Source organism: Macaca nemestrina, chromosome 3, assembly GCF_043159975.1.
Source record: "Macaca nemestrina isolate mMacNem1 chromosome 3, mMacNem.hap1, whole genome shotgun sequence".
Lineage (NCBI taxonomy): Eukaryota > Metazoa > Chordata > Mammalia > Primates > Cercopithecidae > Macaca > Macaca nemestrina.
In genome coordinates, this window is record NC_092127.1 from 145,455,975 (window position 1) to 145,479,039 (window position 23,065).

A 23,065-nucleotide genomic window follows, 5' to 3' on the forward strand; every position below is an offset into this window, starting at 1 on the left:
GTTCACGCCATTCTCCTGCCTCAGCCTCCTGAGTAGCTAGGACTACAGGCGCCCGTCACCGCGCCCGGCTAATTTTTTTTTTTTGTATTTTTAGTAGAGACGGGGTTTCACTGTGGTCTCGATCTCCTGACCTTGTGATCCGCCCGCCTCGGCCTCCCAAAGTGCTGGGATTACAGGCTTGAGCCACCGCGCCCGGCCTGGGAGGGGTCTTTTATAGAAAACTTTCATTCATCTTGTTAAAAGGTTATATTGGCCTGATATGGTTTGGCACTGTGTCCCCACCCAAATCTCATCTGTAATTGTAATCCCCACGTGTTGAGGGAGGGACCTGGTGGGAGGTGACTGAATCATAGGGTCAGTTTCCTCCATGCTGTTCTCATGATAGTGAGTGAGTTCTCACGAGATCTGATGGTTTAAAAGTGTGTGGCAGTTTCCCCTTCACTCTCTTTCTTGCTCCACCATAGGAAGGCATACCTTGCTTCTCCTTCCCCTTCCACCACGATTGGAAGTTTCCTGAGCCCTCCCCAGCCACGCGGAACTGTGAGTCAATTAAACCTCTTTTCTTTATAAATTACTCAGTCTCAGGTAGTTATTTATGGCAGTGTGATCATGAACTAATACATGGCTGTTTAATTCAATGCCATGCAATCTTGTAGAAACTCTATGTGAAGAGTTTCAAATAGCTAGAAACATTATTCTCACAAAATTAATTATAATACAACAAAAAGACCCATGATGATGAAGACGAGTTGAAACAGAGATATTTATTTTCATTCCTTTCACCTGGATATGTTTCCAACAGAAGCCACTTGACTGCAATAGTGGAATGCAGCAAGGGTTTTGGCCACATTCCAAATAATCAAGCACGTAATCAAGCCAAAAATACTTTGATGTATTTTTTAATCCTTTGTTATTGCTGTGTTTTCAAGTGTAAAGCTGAGTCCAGTGAAAAAGTGACTCAAAGAATAAGATGTGTTTTCTAGTTCGTGGGAACTTGGCAATAATTTCTTTAAAAAAGAAATTAAAAAACAAGATGTGTGTCAACAATAGAGCAGAAAGAGAGCAACATTTATTTGCTTACCCAATCACCTTTCTTTCCTACTTACCTGCACTTTTGTCTGCTCTGGAGTGATTGGGAGTGGATGGGCAAGGGAAAGAACCTACCTGTGAATGTATTTGTGTTGAAAAGGTGTGGGGACCTAGAGCTCATTTTCGTACAGTCAGTATCTGCTTTAGCAACAAGCAGAGGGGAAAGCTGAGCATTAATGAGGAGGGAGAGATGGCCCAACCGTCTCAACCTCAGGAGGCGGGGAGTGAATGGAGATCGACTGTGCTGGAAGCTGTACCCCCATCGGTATAATCTGATAATCTCTCTTCTTCTTAGTGTTTTCAAGATGCTGATAGCTCTTGTCTAAAACTATGTGTGCCACTCCATCACCTTTGCTGCACAGTTAACAAAAACAATATTGAGGCATACAGAGATGACAAATGCCCATCATGAACTGACTGTCAAGCATAGGTAATCCGTCTGTTCATGTTCCATGTACATATTCTGGTAGGGACATGATGTTGAAATCAGCAGTAATGCCTGAAGCCAAATACTCAAACATTCAAACAAATCAATTAACAAATTATTGTATTAAATTTGCAACTTAGAGTTTATACTGAATTGTAGGTTCCAGTAGATCACAGTCTCACTCGGCAATCCATCAAAAGTGCACTCTCGCCACATGTTAATTGATTATTCCTGATCAAAAATTGGAATGTTGAAGGGAGCTACATTAGTTCTAAGAACGCTGGGCATAAATGAGGCACAGGTAGGTGGGCGAGCAAGAGAGGAGTAGGAACAGAACAAATTCGGAGTGTACAGCTCAGGTGGTAGGCTTCATTATCAGAGACACCATACTGTAGTCCTACTTTGCAACAGAAATATAACACAAGCCACATAATATAACTAATAGTTTCTTAGTAGCCACACTAAAAAAGTGAAATGACCCTTGATTGAACTTGGGCTACAGAAAAACATAAATAAAATAAAAAGTGAAAAGAGGCTGGGTGCGGTGTCTCATGCCTGTAATCCCAGCACTTTGAGAGGCCGAGATGGGCGGACCACCTGAGGACAGGGTTCGAGACCAGCCTGGCCAACATAGTGAAACCCCATCTCTACTAAAAATACAAAAATTAGCCGGACATGGTGGTTTGTGGCTGTAATACCAGCTGCTCGGGAGGCTGAGGCACGAGAATCACTTGAACCTGCGAGGCAGAGGTTGCAGTGAGCTGAGATCACACCACTGCACTCCAGCCTAGGTGACACAGCAAGACTCTGTCTCAAAAAAAAAAAAAAAAGAGTGAAAAGAAACAAGTAAAATTAATTTTAATAATATATTTTACTTAGTGTAACATACCCAAATATTATCATTTCAATGTATAATCAGTACAAAAATTACTGAGATGCTGTACATTATTTTTTTTTCTGTACCAAGTCTTAGAAATTTTTCACCTGCAGCACACCTCCATGGGCTAGTTGCATTTCAGGTGCTCAGTAGCCACATGTAGCTAGTGACTACCACATTGAGCAGTGCAAGTCTAACTCATGGCTCACATACTTTTTTTTTTTTTTTTGAGACAGGGTCTCTCTCTGTCACCCAGGCTGGAGTGCAGTGGTGTGATCATGACTCACTACAGCCTCAGCCACCTGGGCTCAAGCGATTCTCCCATCTCAGCCTCCCCAGTAGCTGGGACCACAGGCACATGCCACTATGCCCAGTTAATTTTTTTATTATTTGTAGAGATGGGGTCTCACTATGTTACCCAGGCTGGTCTCAAACTTCTGGGCTCAAGGGATCCTCCTGCTTCAGTCTCCCAAAGTGCTGGGATTACAGGCGTAAGCCACTGCACCCAGCCACTTGTACGTTTTTCAATGTGTGCATTTACTTCAAATTTAAAAGTTTGAAGAATTAAGAATTCAGTGCTGCCTACTGGTGAGAATGTGAAATGGGCAGAAAGTTTGTGAAGCGCAAATGAGCACTACATATCAAAAACCCTAAAACTGTGCATATCTTTTAATCTAACAATTCATTTTCTGGAATTTATCTTAAGGAAATCATGGTTGTGTGCAGAGATTTAACCACAAGGATGCTAACCGCAATAAAAACTTGGAAAGACCCTGCATTTCCCCATAACAGGATTTGATTAAATATTTTGTGATAAATTAATTAAATACTACTTGTGTGTGTAAATACACACAGTAAAAGTTTATATGTGCATGAAAGAAATAGTAAGAGAAAAAGTCTTAGAGTTACCTCATGGGAGTGAAATTGGAAGGTAGGAATAAGGAGAAATACTTTTATGCTTGATCCTATACTCTGAAACTATTAAAAAGAATTCTATTAGTGTTGTATTAAAAACTAATTAACAAAAAAAAGGCTATTGTAGTATTGACCTAGAAAGATGAAGGTAAAAGTAGTTAAAAGAAAAGTACTTGGCCGGGCGCGGTGGCTCACGCCTGTAATCCTAGCACTTTGGGAGGCCAAGGCAGGAGGATCACTTGAGATCAGGAGTTTGAGACCAGCCTGGCCAATATGGTGAAACCCTGTCTCCACTAAAGGTACAAAAATTAGCTGGGCATGGTGGTGGGCACCTGTAATCCCAGCTACTTGGGTGGCTGAGGCAGGAGAATCGCTTGAACCTGGGAGGCGTAGGTTGCAGGGAGCTGAGATTGCGTCACTGCACTCCAGCCTAAGCAACAGAGTGAGATCTTGCTGCAAAAAAAAAAAAAAAAAAAAAAAAAAAAAGAAGAAGAGAAAAGAAAAGTACTTCTCAAAACACTATGAATCCATTTTTAATTTAAAAAAACATGTATGTTTAAGCATGGGAAAAACAAAGGAAATATCTTAGCCAAACTGTTTGCAGTGGTTCTCTCTAGGAATTGGGACTGTGGGTGACTCTTTTTTATTTTGTCTGTGTTTTGTAAATTTTTATAATAAACAGATTATTCTTTTGCAATACAGGATAAACAAGTTATTTTTGAAAACATTTCTATATTCCTGAATGAAAACAACCCAGCTTCTGCTCGATGAAGCAGTAAGATTCATCTGGCAATCCTGTCTGTTAATATACCTTTATGTCACCCGTCTATCTTTATTCTCATTAGCAACTAATCAACCAATCAGACCTCAAGTGGTGTGGCAGTGCCCTCGCTTGAACCCATTCTGTCTTTTGTGCCTCCATTACTTCACTATCCATCACTGATAATGTCCCTAAGCGGGGTCTCCACTGAGACTGCAGAAATTGAAATTGATCATGAGGTGATTTTTCTCCACATGCGCAGCCCCTGAGTGTTATCTGTGACTTGAGCAAAAGTCATCAATCTCAAGAGTCCACTGAAGTGAGGTATGAAGCAACCTGCTCCCTCAGAACTACTCCCTAGCGTCCTTTTATGCTCAAAATAAATTCTTGAATCCAGTCATCTAAATGGCAATAGAGGACACTGTCTTTTAAGGTTCACATAATTTCCACTGGTTAGCAAGATGAAGGCTAAATGTAAACAGCATTTAGCTTGTCCCATTCAGCAGATCTGAAACCAGAATCATTGATTGGTTTTCCCCTAGCCTAGCTGGAAACAGATGCTTGCTCCCAACCAGACACCAAGATGGTCTTTCTGTCCGTTATTTCAATTTTGTGGCTGTTTAAAGTTCCAGAACAAAAAACTTCCCAAGCAGTCTCAAAACAAAGTCAAAGGGAATTCCACTTGTATTCATAACACATCTTCGTTTCCAGTCAGTAGTGAAAAAGAAACCAGGACCAACATGTCAACATGTCAGCTTGAACAGGCAGGTTTTAGAGTAGAAAATATGTGTGTGCATGCATATGCATGTACATGTGCATGTGTGTGTGCGTGCATGTGGTATGTGTGTGTCTGAATGGCATCCTTTCTGGGAAAGGAGCTGTTCTATCAAGAGGGTCAAACAGAAAAAGATACTGATGGCTCCACTCCTTAGAAACTGTAAGGCTCATTAGAAATAGGCTTTATCTCTGTCTCCGGGGCCTAACGTTAATCTCCTCCTGTTTAGACGCCAATTCAGACTGAAAAACAACGTTGGGTGCTTTCCCCATTGTTGATACTAGGTCAGTACTTATTTCTCTCCAGACAATAGGCTAATCTGTAAGAATGGCCCAGAAAGTCCCCAAGAGTGGCCTGGCAGCAGTTCACACCACCTGGCAAATTATGGCTTTGAGAGGACAAGTTGCCACCTGCTGCCTTGCCTTCATGTAGCACTTGGTCTACATAGGTCTTAGAAGCTGGGTAAGTGTTGAAAAGTCAACCTTAGTAGTTTAAAAAGTGCCAATAAAACTTAAAGTTTTAAAATAAGGAAAGAAGTGTTTAATATTTTCTTCTATTACTCTTTTGTTTAAATCTCTTAACAATGAGAATGTATTCAAATAAGACTTTTCACTTTTAAAAAAAACATACATTTAACATACACTTTTAAAATGGCATAGACATTAATCTTGGTAAATAAGTTGGTCTTCTGGAAATCTTTTCAACTTGGGCTTTGGAGGGTTTTTGGTCAGTGATGTGACCATTATTCTAGTCTCCTGAGCTAGATCTCCTTTACTCCATGAGTTAAAAATTGAGGGGGAAGAAAGGGCCTAGAAAACAATGATGACCCAATAGCAATGAACATATTTAGTTCCCACAACTTGTTTTTAAAATACCATTCTCCACTAAAAGGAATCAGGACTGTGGAGAAATGGCTGGTGCCAGGACTGGGGTAGGAAAAGTACACAGGGAGCTCAGTATATTTTGTTGTGCGGGAAAGGAAGTGCTTAAAAAATGATGGAGCATGTCGAAATGACAGAGGAACCAGGTGTGGTGGTGTGCATCTGTAATCCCAGCTACTCAGGAGGCTGAGGAGTTCAAGACCAGCCTGGGAAACACAGCAACACATCATACTAAAAAGAAAGAGGAGTCCATTTGTAGTGCCTCCCACTGAACAAACTGGGGTAATTTGGGCATTAAAATGAATAATGACAGTAATGGATTATAATCCATGTAATCAAAAAAGAGTCCATGGGTTATAAATACATGGGAAGAAGCAAACACTTTTCTTTACAGTAAAATACCAATTGACAAATGTAGAAGAAATAATAGAGTTACAAAATCACCATTTTGCAGCTGTCATGGCAATAACTGATTCAGGCAAGAATCACCAATGTTTGCTAAAACTATTGGGTAAAAGTTTGATGAAGATAAAATATTTATATAGGCTCATAATCTTTGCATAAATTAGTTCAATAATTACAAAATAAAAATTGCAATCTTATAGTGGAGAAACTTAGCAGATGCCACCTTAACCGAATAATCAAAGTTCATACCTCCAATAATGTGACAAAGTGATGTCATGTACCTCTTTTTCGATGCTGAGAAGGACACAAAAATGCTAATGTACTCCCACCAAAAATGCAGAGTTTGAGTCTAATCACATGAGCAAACCCAAATGGAGGAACATTCTACAACTTAATTGGCCAGTACATTTCAAAAATATCGATGGCATAAAATTAAAAAAACAAGGAACTATTCCAAATGAATGGAATCTAAAGAGACATTATAATTCATTGTAATGCATAATCCTCAAATGGACCCTGAACTATTATAGAATCCTGGATACAGCATGGTATCAACATTAAATCCCTGACTTTGGTAAGTGTACTCTGTCTATGTGAAAGTGTCTTTGTCATTAGGAAATACACACTGAGGTATTTGGGAATAAAGGGGCATGATATCTATAACTTACTCCCAAATGATTTGTAAAAAAAGAATACATAAGAATGCACATGCATGTACAGAGGAAAGAGCAAGGGAATAAAGCAAATGAGCAGTACTCTAAGAGTTGGTGAATCTACATGAAGGCTATACACAAGCTCATGATTTTTTGCAACTTTTCTTTAAGTTTCAAAATAAGGCCGGGCGCGGTGGCTCAAGCCTGTAATCCCAGCACTTTGGGAGGCCGAGACGGGCGGATCACGAGGTCAGGAGTTCGAGACCATCCTGGCTAACACGGTGAAACCCCGTCTCTACTAAAAAATACAAAAAACTAGCCGGGCGAGGTGGCGGGCGCCTGTAGTCCCGGCTACTCAGGAGGCTGAGGCAGGAGAATGGCGTAAAAACCCGGGAGGCAGAGCTTGCAGTGAGCTGAGATCCGGCCACTGCACTCCAGCCTGGGCGACACAGCGAGACTCCGTCTCAAAAAAAAAAAAAAAAAAATCAAAATAAAAGACCTGAAAAAATTATTTCAAAATAAAAGTGAAAGCTAAAAACAAAAATTTCATGGGCACTCTTCTTTACAATCTCAGCTTTTCCCCTTCCACTCCATTTCTACTTTACCACCCTTGTTCAGGCTTGTATCAATTTGCTTGGATTCTGTAATAACCTTCTAACTGCCTCCCACCTGCAGTAATTTTCCTCTCCACAATACATTCGGCATACTGGTAACATCCTCTTTCCATTCATGCTCCCCAAAATCTATCATTCTTTTGCTTATTATTTGACAATCTCTGTGTATTACTTTTCTTATAAAATCTAAACTTTTCCTCTTCTTGAAAATCAGACAGGTTTCTTCGGCTGGAAGAAACCTTATCTTTCCCACATTTTATCCTTAATTTGACTGATATTTACTGACCGGTATGCACTAGAAGATAAAGAACAAACAGGACAATTGAGGCTGTGTCCTCAAAGAGTTTATAGTTTATGGAGGAGACAAATACTAACATAAAGTAAATCAAGTCAACATAAGTGAAATAATTTTAGACTGGGATTAGAGCTGTGAAGCCAATAAAGGAGCTGAACAAAAAAGGACCTTAATATAGGCAAGGCCATTTGTTTTTTGTTTTTGTTTTTGAGACGGAGTCTCACTCTTGTCATCCGGGCTGAAGCACAGTGGTGTGATCTCGGCTCACTGCAACCTCCGCCTCCCAGGTTCAAGTGATTCTCCTGCCTCGGCCTCCTGAGTAGCTGGGATTACAGGCACCTGCCACCAGGCGTGGCTAATTTTTGTATTTTTAGTAGAGACGGGGGTTTCATCATGTTGGTCAGGCTGGTCTCGAACTCCTGACCTCAGGTGATCCACCTGCCTCGGCCTCCCAAAATGCTGGGATTACAGCTCTGAGTCACTGCGTCTGGCCAGCAAGGCCATTCTTAACTGGGTCGTCTTCAGGTTGAGAGGAGTTGGTGGCAGAGGTGTGGGAGGAAGAGGGGAATTGTCCCAGGTAGAGGGAAGGACTTGTAACAATTGAGGAACTAAGAAAAGGCCATTGTGTAGGTAGCATGGTGCTAGGACAAGCCTGGTACGAGATGAGGTCTAAGACACATTATGCTATAATAAAGAATGTATCTGGTCTTTGTGTCTGGTTCTTGACATAGAGCTTTAAAAACGCTTGGAATTTCCTGAGTGATAGGAAATTCCTCCACTCTTACGCTAGTGGTGACTTTCATGGGTCCCTAGATAGCCTCAGGATGGGAGCAGATCACCAGAAAGACCAGCCATGTGATTAGAGAGGTGGGCGTTGGCTAGCCAACAGGGCAACACAAGTGTCGCGGATAGAAGCAGAGACCTAGATTGGCTTCTGGTGCCACTGCACCAGCTGGTTTCCCGGGGGGAAGCTGGGGCCATGGTCTTCGGAGGGGTGGTCCTGTAGATCCTGCAGTGCAGGCACATCCAGAGGACTCAGAATGCTGATGGCTTCTCTATCTAGGTGTGTCTGGTGCTACTGGTGGCTAATATTTTACTGACATTCTTCTGGTTTGAAAGGCATTTTGAGTCACCTCTCTCGTAGCAGAGCATAATCATGTTGTCCATGTTGCTGATGGTGAAACTCTGCCCTGAGATCCACATGGCAAAGGAGCTGAGCATAAAATCCTTGGATCTTCACCACTCCTGGCACCGGAGCAGTTTCCTGGACTATGTGGAGTGTGTCTTGGCCTTTGCCGACATGGCAGGCTAGATCAGGACCCGTCCATCGACTGGGCCCTGTTTGTGGAGACTCTGGGCTTCCTGTCCGTGCTGACCGAGGCCATGATGGACCTGCCCCAGCTCTACTGCAACCACTGCCACGGGTCCTGAGGACATGAGCATCCAGAGCACTCATGAGGACAAGGGCAGTGCCCTCAGGATCACCTACTTCCTGCTGAGAGCTGCCCATGCAGCTCTTGGTCTGCGCCTGCTGCAGGTGCTGGTGGACCTGCCATCCAGGCACGAAGACCAGATATATTCTTTATTATAGCATCATGTGTCTCAGACCTCATTTCGTACCAGGCTTGTCCTAGCACCATGCTACCTACACAATGGCCTTTTCTTAGTTCCTGGGACCCTTCACCCACCACCCTGAGAAGCCAGCGCTCCACGCAACACACCCCACCATGGCCAAAGCACTTCTGAGCTGGCCAGGGAGGAAAAAGATGTGTGACTGCCGGCTGGCGTCTGTTCTCCCTATGTGGAGAGCAGGCGTCGCAGCCCCTGAGTGGAGAGGCGGTATCCCATGTCAGGCTCTCCATCAGCGGCTGCGTGGGGCTCTCAGGGCAGCCAGGCCGACACTTGGCTCACCACTGCTGGGGGTGGCCACAGTGGATTTCACACCCAAGGGCTGGGTCTCCAGTGATTTTAAGGTGATGGAAAAGGCAAATGTCTTTTCCCACTTCCTCTCAAAAGACACCCAGCCTGAACCTGAGATGTGTTCATAAACACACCAGAAGGCAAACTCCAGTCCGCTGAGGAGCAGCAGCCCTCAGGAACCTTCTCCAATCTTATTCAAGTCCTGGTCCCAGCCTCTCAGATCTGCCTCAGCCCACAAGACGGCTTCCCTGGGGGAGAGGCTGCAGCTGGGGATAAGTAGGATCCACGTGCCAGGGGGGCCCAGGCAAGTCTCAAGGCTGGGGCTGGGGCTGGGGCAGTGAGGAGGAGACCTGGTATCAGGAGACCCGGTATCAGGAGACCCTGAAAGTCCTGGGAGAAGAGACTTTGGACTCAGTGTGACCCTGATCAGACACCCTGGTAGGATGGGGATGGCCTCTGCTGCCCAGTGGGGTGGGCACAGAGGGCAGGGCTGAGTCTGCTCTGCTCCCGATTGTAGGGATGCAGTGGCACCTGTGCTCTGGGTTTTCTGGCCAGAGTTGGCATCTCAAGGGCCTGCAGAATGAGTGCCTCCTGATACTCGGCTCTGGTGCCTCTGACCTTGCCCAACAGTGGGATCTGCGTGCCTAGCTTCTAGGCTGGCCTCTTCCTGGGAGATGCTGGTGTGACATCTCTCATTGGGTGTCCCTATTTCCCTAATTATCCCTCACCAATCCTTAAGCCAATGCCTTCAGTTCTACCACTAAATTATATCTTGAATCTGCACACTTCTCATTTTTACCACCTTCTAGTTCAAGATCAACTTTTTTCCTAGGCTACTGCAAAAGCCTCCTGAACTGGTCTTCCTGATTCAATGCTTGCCCCTCTCTATATTGTAGCCAGAGAGAGCTTATTGGAAATTAAACGACTCTCCAGCAAAATAAATAAATAAATCAGTGGCTTAGCATTATATTTAGAATGAAATCCAACCCCATTATTATGTTCTACAGGGCCCTGTGTTGGAACACCCCTGGGGTGAGAGGCAGGCCCATGTCTGAGCTTGCTGGGTATTGTCCAGAGCATGCTTGGGGGTGTTCCAGCCAGAGCCTCTGGTTCTCTTCGAGTGCTAGGGGTCCCCCAGACAGACAAAGAGGTCCTCCTGGGTGCGTGGGAAGGCTGAGGGGGCTGAGGGCAGAGGCTGTATAGACACGGCCCTGCCACATTCCTGAGGAGGATTCCATTTGGGAAGAGTCCTTTTCCTCTGGATATTGCACACACTGGCCGGACACAGCTTTGATGTCCATCGTCCAGGACACAGAGGCATCCTCCAGTCATAAGACGGGATGTGGAGGGCAGGGTGCGTGGCACCCTATGCAGGGTCTGGCTGCTGGGATGGCCCATCTCACACTCTGCTACTGCTGTCCTGGGGTCTCGGGTCCGAGGCAACCTCCAGAGCATGGGCAGCAGCCTAGCCACAGGCGCCTCTGCCACCGTCCTCTGTCCACTGTCCACCCAGGCATGTTGGGTCCCACAGTTCTGAGTCTGCTGCCTCTGGCTGTGGTGGGAACCACTGGTCACCCCAAATCTCCACTCCCCACCTTTTCAGTTTAACACAAGCCCACACCGTGCTTAGCAGCTCTGTGCTGACTCCAGACCCTGGAGTTCTCAGATGCTTCCCCGCGGCTCCCACAGGCATCATGTTCCCTTCTGCTGGGCAGAGGGGCCACTTCCTGTGCAGATGTTGATGCTGTCGGTGCCAAAGCTCTATGACTTTAGCGTTATTTGCTGTGGCCGGTGAGAAAATGTTCAAAGCTGTTTCCAACTCCTGAGTTTTCCTCAGGAAAACTCTTGAGTATTTGAGTGAGGATCTTGTTCTTAGCCCTCTGGCCTGTAAGAGGCTTTGAAAATTTTACTTTATTTTTTAATGAAAGAAGATATCTGTGGTGGTAATTGCCTCCACATGAAAATGTCACCAATTGCATGCGCAGTGACTGATGAATGTTTGTACCCCCACCATGTGGCGACTTTGAATCAATAACTCTTTGCAGATCCAGGAAAAAAAAAAAAAGGAACTCATAAGAAGAAAAAATATATTTCCTATTCATTAAGTGGAAGTGGGTCATCATAAAGGTCTTCATCGTCATCATCTTCGCATTGAGTAGGCTGACAGGAAGAGGGGCTGGTCCTGCTGTCTCAGAGGTGGCAGAGGCAGAAGAAAATCCATGCATTTAAGTGAAGCTGCGCAGTTTCAAACCCATTCTGTTCAAGGGTTAACTATACTTGTAAGTATAGCACTTTCTTGAGTTCTGTGTGTTGTTCTAGTGAATTATCAAACCTAAGAAGATTGTGGAAACCCCAAACTTACCACTGGTCATTCAGAAGTACAGGTAGCCTGGGGACCCCACTACTGTCCTGCAACCCTTGCAGCAGGCGTCTGAAGCGGGGGCAGCCATGCGGAGCACTCAGCCTTTAACTTGTGGGATCCGATGTTCACCCTGGGTGGTTATAGTCAGAATTACACTGAAGTACACCAACTTGGGGTGGACACAGAGAACTGGTGTGCAAGGCCCTGATCACGCAGGGCCCCATAGAACATAATAATGAGGTTGGATTTCATTCCAAATACAATGCTAAGCCACTGAAATATTTATTTATTTATTTAGCTGGAGAGTCGTTTAATTTCCAATAAGCTCTCTCTGGCTGTAATATAGAGAGGGGCAAGCATTGAATCAGGAAGACCAGTTCAGGAGGCTTTTGCAGTAGCCTAGGAAAAAATTGATCTTGAACTAAAAGGTGGTAAAAATGAGAAGTGTGCAGACTAAAGATGTAATTTAGTGGTAGAACTGAAGAGAATGGCTTAAAAATTGGTGAGGGATAATTAGGGAAATGGAGAAATCATGGATGACACCCAGACTTCTGGTGGGAAAGCTAGGAGAAGAACAGAAGAACAGTTTCGGGGAGAAGGTAGAGTCACAACTTTGAATTGGGGCATGCTGAGTTTGAGAAGCCTAAGAGACATCCAATGAGACACGTCACACAGGTAGCCAGATTTGTAACACACTATACCCTGTCAGCTTACTTCTTCAATCTGGGTGATTTTCTAACTATGCTGTGACCTCCTACAGTATATTCTAATCATTCCTCTCTCCCTACCTTTGCTCAGATGTGTCCCTACCCTCCTCTTCTCTGCCTAGACAAATCGTTTTCACGTGCAGCTCAAATCTCCCCTTCTGCAGTAGGCTTTGTCCAACGATTCTAGCCCATATTCAAATTTCTGCAGTCCTAAGAGTCAGTGTGACACTTTTGAGCAATTTAACTCCACGTTGTCTTTTTATGAGTCTTTATTGCACACAAGTCTAGCCAGCTCTTTCAGATTATAAGCTCCTCATCCAAGGGCCACTTCTTAGATATTACTTGTGTTCCTCACAAGCACATAGTGGCTTACGCACTTTTAAATGTAATGGTAATTAAACAGCAGATTTACATGAAAAGCTATGAAAGATTCAAATGGAAGAAGGTAAAAATAATCAAATGTTTCTGCCTTCTAAAAGAGTTTTTAAAAACAAAGCTAGAAATTTCCATTTGGCATCTGAAACTCAATAAATATTATCATTAATTAAAATTGCTGATTCAATGACTCCTGTAGACATGTATCTTTGGAGCTTGATAAGGCATTGAGGCGGCATTCCTGAGATAATCCTGTGACAAGAGCACTGGCTGGCATTAATAGGAATTGGAACACGATGATTGAAAAGCCTGAACTTTGATAAACAAGGACCAATGATGAAAAACAGTTCAATATCTAATAAGGGTGTGGGGAAGAGGCCACTAACAGAAGGCCTCACTGTGTCTGTTAGATCTGTTTCATTTCATATCTTCATTAATGTCTGGGAACAAAGCTTACACATTTTGTTAATAACATTTCTGATTGGTACTAAATTAGGAGGTGCTGCAGACATCATTGAGCACAGAGGAATAACACAGATGGATCTAAAGAGGTTAGAAGTATGAATAGAAATTATCACAATGAGATTTGATTTTGGAAAAATGCAAATGAAGGCAGCTGGGGGAGAAATCATCCAAAATGCAAAATAATCAGTGGGTTGGGAAATCTAGAAAGCAGCAACGTAAGCGTGTCTGGAAGGCTAGCAATGGAATAAAGAATATGCAATGACATTGTGCTGTCTCAGCCCAAATGGCTAGTGACAGGTACAGGGAGAAATGACCTGTCAAAGAATTGCATTGCAATACAGTGTTCTTCAATGTCCATAAACATTTTTGGAGACGGTTTGGGAAAAATAAACAAAATAAGCTCAGACATTTGGTCCTTAGTTTATTCAGCTGTTGGAAAAGAATTAGACTCGTGGCTTCTAAGGTTCCCCAATTCTAACCGCCTGTGATCCCAGCTCTAACCTTCTGTGGTTCCAAGACAAAGAAAGGTTGGGAGAAAATACATGATTAAGGAGGTTCACTGCGTGCAGCACTTCTAAAGATCTTCAGGAAGAGCAGACAGAATGAAACACAAAGCTTGAAAATGTGTTTCCAAATAGATTCCCAATTGACAGGACAGCATGCGGAATTCACCTCCAACAACAGTATCTTTCTTCCAATACAGATGCCAGGCTAAATTAACATAAAATCTGATAGTATTTGTTTATAAAAATTATCTCTACCAAATATTTCTTTAAATAAAAACTCTTTAAAGTATTGTGGTTTTTTTGGTTTACAAAAATCTAATCGCCTTAAAGTGGTTAGAAGTATACCCATTGTACAAAGCAGGTACGGTCTGCATTAAAGAGTTCCCAGCGTATCTGGAGATGGTGCTGTGAGAAACAGACCAGCCCCGTTGGTTGGTCTGTCCATCTGTCTAATCACCCTCTTGCTTAGACTGTCACATTTTCATCCCCTTGAGGTTCATTTTCTTAGGTGATTTCTCTCATCTCACCTACTTCACTGACCTAGATCCCCAACAAATAAGCAAGTAAGGCATCTTAGGGGTGGGGAAATTTTATTTTCCACCTTAAAAATCGGTTCACTTTTTATTTTCCACCTTAAAAATCGGTTCATTTTTGTTGGTAGAAAGTATAATTAATCCCACCAGGTAAGTGCAGAAAGAAAATGCCGTACCCCACTCAGCAGCCTCTGGAGAGTTTCCTGGTTTCCTTTCTCTCTCTCTTCCTTGCTCTCTCACTCACTCGCTAGGCCACCTCCCACCTGCACCACTTTGGCTGTCGGAGTATTCCGCGTGATGGAAGGGGTTACAATGCAGCATGCATGGAATGACAACGCTTTAATGAACTGATAAATCACCGTACGGCATCATTGCTTAGAGACCACCAAGCTATTTGCTCTTTGCACATGACTTCCAAACGTCCCAAATGTGCCTAGGACGGTGAAATGCTGTGGAAGAAGACAATGTGAGGCATGATGTGCAAATCACCTTCCAAAATCACACCAGGAAAACCTGTCAGGACATGCAGGTCAGGACCACTTCTGAAGCTTGGGCTCATGGCTAGGAAAGGTGGCAACACTGAAGCAGGATTTCTGAAGGGAGACTTAGAAGCCACAGAGAGCCACATAAGGTTAAGGATTCCTGAGCTGCACTAAAGTTCTGGTGCTTTGTTCTCTTCTACACAACTGCCACTGCATGCTGCTGCTAACAGCACGAGCTGTACTTGAGGATGCTGCCTCGCATACAAGTCTCCCTCCTTGACAGGCACACCCCACAGAGACCCAGCCTTGGGGGATGGCCTATGATCCTGAACCTGGCACAAACTCTTTGGGGTCTCCTGACTGTGGTCTGAGGCTTACTCAAGCCATGGAAATGCATGAGGCCATGTCACTCCCTGCCTAAGACCTGGCAGTGCCTTCCCGTGATATGTAGAACAATATCTGAACTCTGCCTGACAAAGCCCTGCACTGATGTGGCCCCCGTCACCCACTCTGGCCTTGCACTCACATGGACCAGCCATGCTGGCCATCTTTCTGCTCCTTGAACACAGCATCCTAGTTCCTGCATTTGCTTTGACTCCTCCCTCTGGATGCTCTCCCTCTAACCTCCTCTCCTTCAGGTCTCAGCACTAATGCCACCTCCTCAGCAAGGTCTTCTCTGACCACACTTTCTAAAGGTGCCCTCCATGTGACGTTACTCTGTTTAATTCTTTATATCCTTCTCTCTCTGAATACATTTGTTTGTTCATTTGCTCACATGTTCTTTTGCGCTCTCTCCTACTGTAGTACACACGTTATGAGGACAGGGACCTTGTCTGTCTTGTTCTCCTGTGCCTGGAACAATGCTTAACACACGTATTTGCTGAATGAAAGGATAAATGTGTATTTGGACACTGGGAGAGGCATTAGAGCAGGGTCCACAACCCCCGGGCCACGGACTGGTATGAGAATCTAATGATGAATGTTATGTATTTGAATCATCTTGAAACCATCCCCACACCCCACCATCTATGGAAAAATTGTCTTTCATGAAACTGGTCCCTAGTGCCACAAAGGCTGAGGACTATTGCATTACAGCACAGCAGTAACAGGGTGACTTCTGGAGTCCAGATGCTTACATTTCAACCCCTCTTCTGTCACATAAATCCGAATGTCCTTGGACAGGTTACATAACCACTTTTCTGTTTTCTAGCCTATCAAATGAGGAAAATAATAGTACCTACTTTGTAGGGGCATTATCAATGACTTTTTTTTTTTTTTTTTGAGATGGAGTCTTGCTCTGTCGCCCAGGCTGGAGGGCAGTGGCACAATCTCAACTCACTGCAACCTCAGCCTCCCAGGTTCAAGCGATTATCATGTCTCAGCCTCCCAAGTAGCTGGGACTACAGGCACATGCCACCATGCCTGGCTAATTTTTTTTTTTTTTTTGAGACAGTTTCAGTCTTGTTCCCCAGGCTGGAGTGCAATGGCCCAATGGCTCATGCCTGTAATCCCAGCACTTTGTATTTTATTTTATTTTTTTGGGACAGAGTCTTGCTCTATCACCAGGCTGGAGTGCAGTGGCACGATCTCAGCTTACTGCAACCTCCGCCTCTCAGGTTCAAGCAATTCTCCTGCCTCAGCCTCTCAGGTAGCTGGGACTACAGGTGTGCACCACCACGCCTGGCTAATTTTTGTATTTTTAGTAGACACGGGGTTTCACCATGTTGACCAGGATGGTCTCGACCTCTTGACCTCATAATCCACCGGCCTCAGCCTCCCAAACTGCTGGGATTACAGGCTTGAGCTACCACGCCTGGCCCAATCCCAGCACTTTGGAAGGCCTAGGCAGGTGGATCACTTGAGGACAGGAGTTCGAGACTAGCCTGGTCAACATGGTGAAACCTTGTCTTTACTAAAAATGCAAAAATAAGTTGGGTGTGGTGGCGCACACCTGTAATCCCAGCTACTTGGGAGGCTGAGGCAAGAGAATCGCTTGAACCTAGGAGGCAGAGGTTGCAGTGAGTCAAGATCACACCACTGCACTCCAGCATGTGCAACCGAGTGGGACTCCATCTCAAAAAAGATAAAAAAGAAAAAGAAGATATTTAAGTAATAATGGCTGAGAATTTTCCAAACTAGTGACAAGCACCAAACCATAGATGCAGGAAACTCAGAAAACCCCAAACAGGATACACACCAAAAAACCCTACACTTAGGGTTTATACCATGCCTGGCTAGTACTTAGGTATTATCATATTCAAACTGCAGAAAATCAAAGACAAAGAGAAAATCTTGAAAGAAGCCAGAGCGGAAAAAATCCCTCCTTACCTATAGAGGAGAGAGGAGAAGAATTATACTAGGTTTCTCTTCAGAAACCGTGCAAGCAAGAAGAAAGTGAAATAAAATATTTAAATATTAAAACAGAAAAATCCACCCACCTAGAATTCTGTACTCAGCAAAATTACTCTTTGAAAATGAAGTAGAAATAAAGACTTTCTCAAGCTGGGTGTGGTGCTATGTGCCTGTAGTCCTAGCTACTAGGGAGGCTAAGGTGGGAGGGGTGGTTAAGCCCAGGAGTTCAAGGCTGCAGTGAGCCATGACTGCTCCACTGCACTCCAGCCTGGGTGACAGAGTGGGATCCTGTCTCTAAAAAAAAAAAAAAAAAAAAAAAAGACATTCTCAGACAAACCAAAATTGAGGGAATTTGTCACCAGTATACTTGCCTTGCAGAAAATGGTAAAAGGAGTTCTTCAGAGAGAAGGAAAATTATATCAGAAACCCGGATCCACATAAGTGAAGGTAAAATAGAAACTTTTATTTTCCTTATTCTTAATCTAACACATAACAATTTGTTCAAAATAAGAATAGTAACAATTTGTTTAGTGATTATAGCTTATGGATATGTAAAATGAATGACAACAACGTCTTAAAAGACAGGAGGGAGAAATTGGGAATAGACTGTTATAAGGTCCTTGTGTTACTACAGATACTATTATGAAGTGGTATAGTGTTATTTGAAAGTGGGTTTAGATTAGCTGTAAGTGTATATTACAAATTCTAGGGCAATCCATAAAATTTTTTTAAAAAGAAGTATAATTGATATGTTAAGAGAGGAGAGGCCGGGCACGGTGGCTCAAGCCTGTAATCCCAGCACTTTGGGAGGCCGAGACGGGTGGATCACGAGGTCAGGAGATCGAGACCATCCTGGCTAACATGGTGAAACCCCGTCTCTACTAAAAAAAAATACAAAAAAACTAGCCGGGCAATGTGGCGGGCGCCTGTAGTCCCAGTTACTTGGGAGGCTGAGGCAGGAGAATGGCATAAACCCAGGAGGCGGAGCTTGCAGTGAGCTGAGATCTGGCCACTGCACTTCAGCCTGGGCGACAGAGCGAGACTCCGTCTCAAAAAAAAAAAAAAAAAAAAAAAAGAGAAGAGAGAAAATAGACTTATACAAAATGGTGCATTGAAACCACATAAAAATAGAAAAAGAGTAGAATACACAAATTAAAAGTAAGAAAAAGGGCAGCAAATGGAAAACAGAAACTTGGTAGATATTGATCCAACTATATCAATAATTGGTAACTTGGTAGATATTACTCCAACTATATCAATAATTACTTTAAGTGTGAATGGTCTAAATACACCAATTAAAAGACAGACTGTCAGAGAGGATTAAAAAAAAAAAAAAAAGACTCAATTCTGTATTGTTTAGAAATCACGCTCTAGGGCAGCATGTAAGAATATCTAATGGGTGGCCTGAATCAGGAGAGTGGGCTTTCAGTCTATCCACTAATTAGCTGTGTGAACTTTGAGAAGTCACTGGTATTCTCTGTTTACTCCTCTGCAAAATACAGAACTTAAGCTAAATCCCTTTAGTTCTCTTCCAGCTCTCAATCCAATGCCTCATTACCATGACTTGATGAGGAAATATGAGCCATGAGGGAGTGGGCTGAAGCATCTAGTAGGTGCTTTTGATTGGACTGGATCCATGAGAGACCCAGATGCAGCCAGTAGGAGCAGATGCATGAGCGTGACAGCACAAATCCGAATCCTGGCTCTTGCCTGTGAAAACTTAACTCTTGGAGAACAGGAATATGTCACCTGGGTCCATCTTTGACTTGGAGCAAATTATAAGGAAGTTGCAAGCAGTCTTTAGGTTGACTTCATCCTACTGGCAAGGAAGGAGGATAGACCAGAGAGGAACTCAGGGGATCTTTGCTGAATACAAGGGTTCAGAGGGGACAGAGGATTTTATATAGCTCCTTGTCAGGCATTCCTGCCTCATCATCATCTTTTTTTTTTTCTTTTTTTGAGATGGAGTCTCACTCTGTCACCCAGGCTGGAGTGCAGTGGCATGATCTCATCTCACTGCAACCTCTGCCTCCTGAGTTCAAGTGATTCTCCTGTTTCAGCCTCCCAAGTAGCTGGGACTACAGGCATGCACCACCATGCCCGGCTAACTTTTGTATTTAGTAGAGACGAGGTTTTGCCATGTTGGCCAGGCTGCTCTTGAACTCCTGATCTCAGGTGATCCACTCGCCTTGGTCTCCCAAGGTGCTGGGATTACAGGCATGAGCCACCACGCCCAGCCCATCATCATCTTTTTAGACTAAAAGTATCTCCACCTTTCCTACTGTTGCCTCTCAGCCCCACACATACATCTTCTACAGAAGAAAAAGAAAAGGAGTTTAAAATGTTTAAGTCTCAACTTTAAGAACACTGTTCTTAATGCTCAAGGTCTTGTTTGTAGCATCTAGCAAAAGCCCTGCTGCTCCCAAACAGAGACAGCTATGGCATGACTTGTCCATTTTGGCCAATGGCATGACCATTCTGGTGAAGGAGAGAAGAGAGAGAATCTTTGAAACTATCTTTAAAAACCCATGGATTATCAAAGGGCAACTAAATCAATGACTGCATTAAGTCAGGGTTATAAGTCACCACCTTACACTGGCAGATCATAGCATTTTTTCACTTCCCCAGGTTGTTCTCCTCACAGGGTTAAGTGGTTTAAAGAAACTGTTCTAGACACTGACTAGTTCTAGTTCTGTTCTGGTGCTCTCCCACGGACACAGTTCTGCATGTTATGGAAACTGCCCTATGCTGATCTTACAGAGGTACCTTCCACCTAGGTCTACGAGACGTTGTTATAAAACCCCAGGCCCATGAAACACTGAAATTTCCACTGGGAACCTGTGGGGATTCTAGTATCCTGCTAGACAGAAAAGCTCCATGAAGGCGAGGCTTGTGACTCTTTGCTCATTGTTATTCTCACTGTGCCTTCTCAGTGCCTGCCACATAGTAGGTGCTCAATAAGTATTTGTTGAATGAATTTTTAAAATCCACTACAAATGTGGGCCTTGAAAAAGTATGCATAGTTCAAATTTGATGGTTTCTAAAACTACATTTTAAAGCTGTTCATTTTTTTTATTTACCTAACAATCATGTATTGTTTTCTATATGACAGACATTAGCATACAGAAACCAATTAAACAATATATCAATTCTCATAAAAGAGAAAGTGAGAACAATATTCACCAGGTGCTACCATAAGCTTGGTACTTTTTATTCATTATTTTATCTTCCCAGCAACTCTGTGAGGCAAATATTATTATTGCCCCCCTTGCAGATAAAGGAACTGATACTTGCAGAAAGGCTCACATCTAGCAAATGGCAGAGCCAAGAATTTATTCTAGGACCTGGGTACTTCCATCTACAGTGTACTTTCTCCTTAAAATAAATTTTAAATCACAATCTAATATTCTGTTATGTGGTGTTTTGTTAAGAAAACTTAGGTTTTCAAATTTTGAGTTATAAACAAATAGTTTCATGAGAAAAAAAAAAAATCAGAATTTTAAGCTTCAGCTACAAGTTACTTATCTTGGAAAAAAAGTCCAATAATGAAATGTTTTATAACTACATGAGTGTGTCATTGGAGGCTATTAAGAAAGGATTGCTTGAACACAAGAAATGAAAATTATCAAGTTAGGTCCTGAACGTCATCTAAGGCCTAAGTCAATTATTATTTTGAAAGCACAACACTGAAATAAGATGGTTGAAGTCAAAATAAAGTGCAGCATAGTTCACACTGCCAGTGGTGAACACATGGACATGGAACCAGGAAGCTGCCAACTGCTCCCTTATGCTTAATAGCTTATTTCCTAGAACCTCAGTACTAATTCCTGACTGTGCTTGAATTACAAGCAGTATATATACACATCACCAATTGTGTTCCCTAATTGACCTATTGTGTTATATCCTATTTACCTTATGAAAAGTCAAACTGTATGAGAGAAGCCTAAAATAAGGAAATGAATTCTGAGCTACAAGAGCACTTAGAGAAATATTCCACATCAGGTTGTCTCGTAGGAGTGGGAAGCCCATGGCAGACGCGGCCACGTGAGCTGTGTGTCTGAGGGCCACAGGGAAGCTCCTGGGTCACCTGTTTCCCTGGACTCTAGAGCACTTTTGGCAATCACGATTCCTTCCCAATGAGTGAAAATGCATGGGGCCCAGAATCATCTACACTCATATGTGGGCAGAAATTTTGAAAACAAGTTGTTCTCACTCAGATTAGGAATTGGGAAAACAGAGATCCATGACCAAACCAAAAGTACCCAAGGAAAGTACCCAAGGAGGTGGGGAATGGCCTAGGGCTGGAATAGTCCTAAAGAATATGGCCCAATCCTAGTACAGTGATGACCGTCTCTTACATTTTTATAGCCCCTTGCAGTTTTCATTGAGTTTATAACAACCCTGAGAATGAAGTTTTGTTCTTATTTTTACGGATAAAGAAACTGAAGTTGAGGAAGTGATTCACAGCTAGCACCCATCAGAGTAAAATCCCTGAGTCTTCAAACTTCAGATGGAATAGTCTTTCCACCAGGACCTCGCAGGGCTACCTCAGGACTAGGTTTTGGAAGAGCAATAACTTGGAGTCAGGCTGGCCTGCATTCGCCTAGCCCTGAATGTACTATTTTTTAGGTATGTGATTTGGGCAGGTTCTTTTACCTCACTGAACCTCATTCTCCTCATCTGTAAAATGGAGATGTGTAGCATCTAGCTCACAGGGCTACTGTGTGGATCAAATACTATATGCGTACCAGTGTGCTTATCACAGAACTTGGCCCCTGGTTAGGGCTGGACAAATGTTGAGGCTTTCAGGGTATGTTCACAGCATGGGCTCTGGATAGAGGAGTCTCCCTTCCCCTCAGTAGTTCAGCATGCCTTAGGGCACAAAACCCCCCAGGGGACATTTTACCGTACCTAAAAGCTACAAAGAGATAAAAACTTGGGATAGACTGGGCGTGCTTGGGGCCTGAACACTGAGTCTAGGACGGGATGGAGGGGTGTCAACCCATCTTTCCCCTCCTCCCACACTGCCTTCTGCACTGGGTCCCCCAACACAGAGAGGACCCTCCATCCTCACCTGGAAAGCCATGGAGTTGGCGACAGCCAGAAATATCCTCAGAGGCAGCTTGGCCTTGTAGGACCTGTGGCTCCACAAGCGATGGGCACCAGCTGTCACACCCAGAGCGGCCAGGAGGAAGCAGAAGTAGGCTGCAAGACACAAGCAGGGACAACATCAACAATGGTCCCCGAGCTTTCAAACATCCCCCATGCTTTTTCTCTCCTGAACAGGGACTCACATGAAATGGTGTCAGGGGAGAAATCTGCGACATGAAGAATCAACAACTTGAGAGGAGGCAGCCTTTTTGATTTGTAGCATCCAAGTACCATGCATAAGCAGAGAACTTTCTTCAGCAAACTTTGACCTTTGAATATTTTTCCCTACAGCAAATCTTTTATTTGCTAATGTTTCTTGCCAGTCTTGATGCAAAGTCACAACCATGTCAATGTACATTCGCAATTCAATCTCACACGTACACTCTCAGCAGGGCGGAGATTGAGCTCTACGTCACCTCTTAATTGGCACCCATTAAAGGGTGAGAGATATATGAAGAGCATATTTCTAAGTGGCAGTGCCCATTATTGGTGTCAATAAACATATTTAAAGAGAGCACAAT

General features: G+C 43.5%; 1 protein-coding gene and 1 pseudogene across 1 annotated transcript in view; one reads left to right on the forward strand and one right to left on the reverse strand.

Annotated features, from left to right (window-relative positions):
* The window catches only part of LOC105496853 (stearoyl-CoA desaturase 5), a 169,573-nt gene that overhangs the window by 53,049 nt on the left and 93,459 nt on the right, over nt 1–23,065 (reverse strand). The window contains exon 2 of the mRNA XM_011767472.2: nt 22,468–22,598. Within this exon, the coding sequence (XP_011765774.1) occupies nt 22,468–22,598 (131 nt within the window). The remainder of the gene's footprint in view (nt 1–22,467; nt 22,599–23,065) is intronic.
* On the forward strand, nt 8,327–11,406 carry LOC105496887 (solute carrier family 66 member 2-like; annotated as a pseudogene).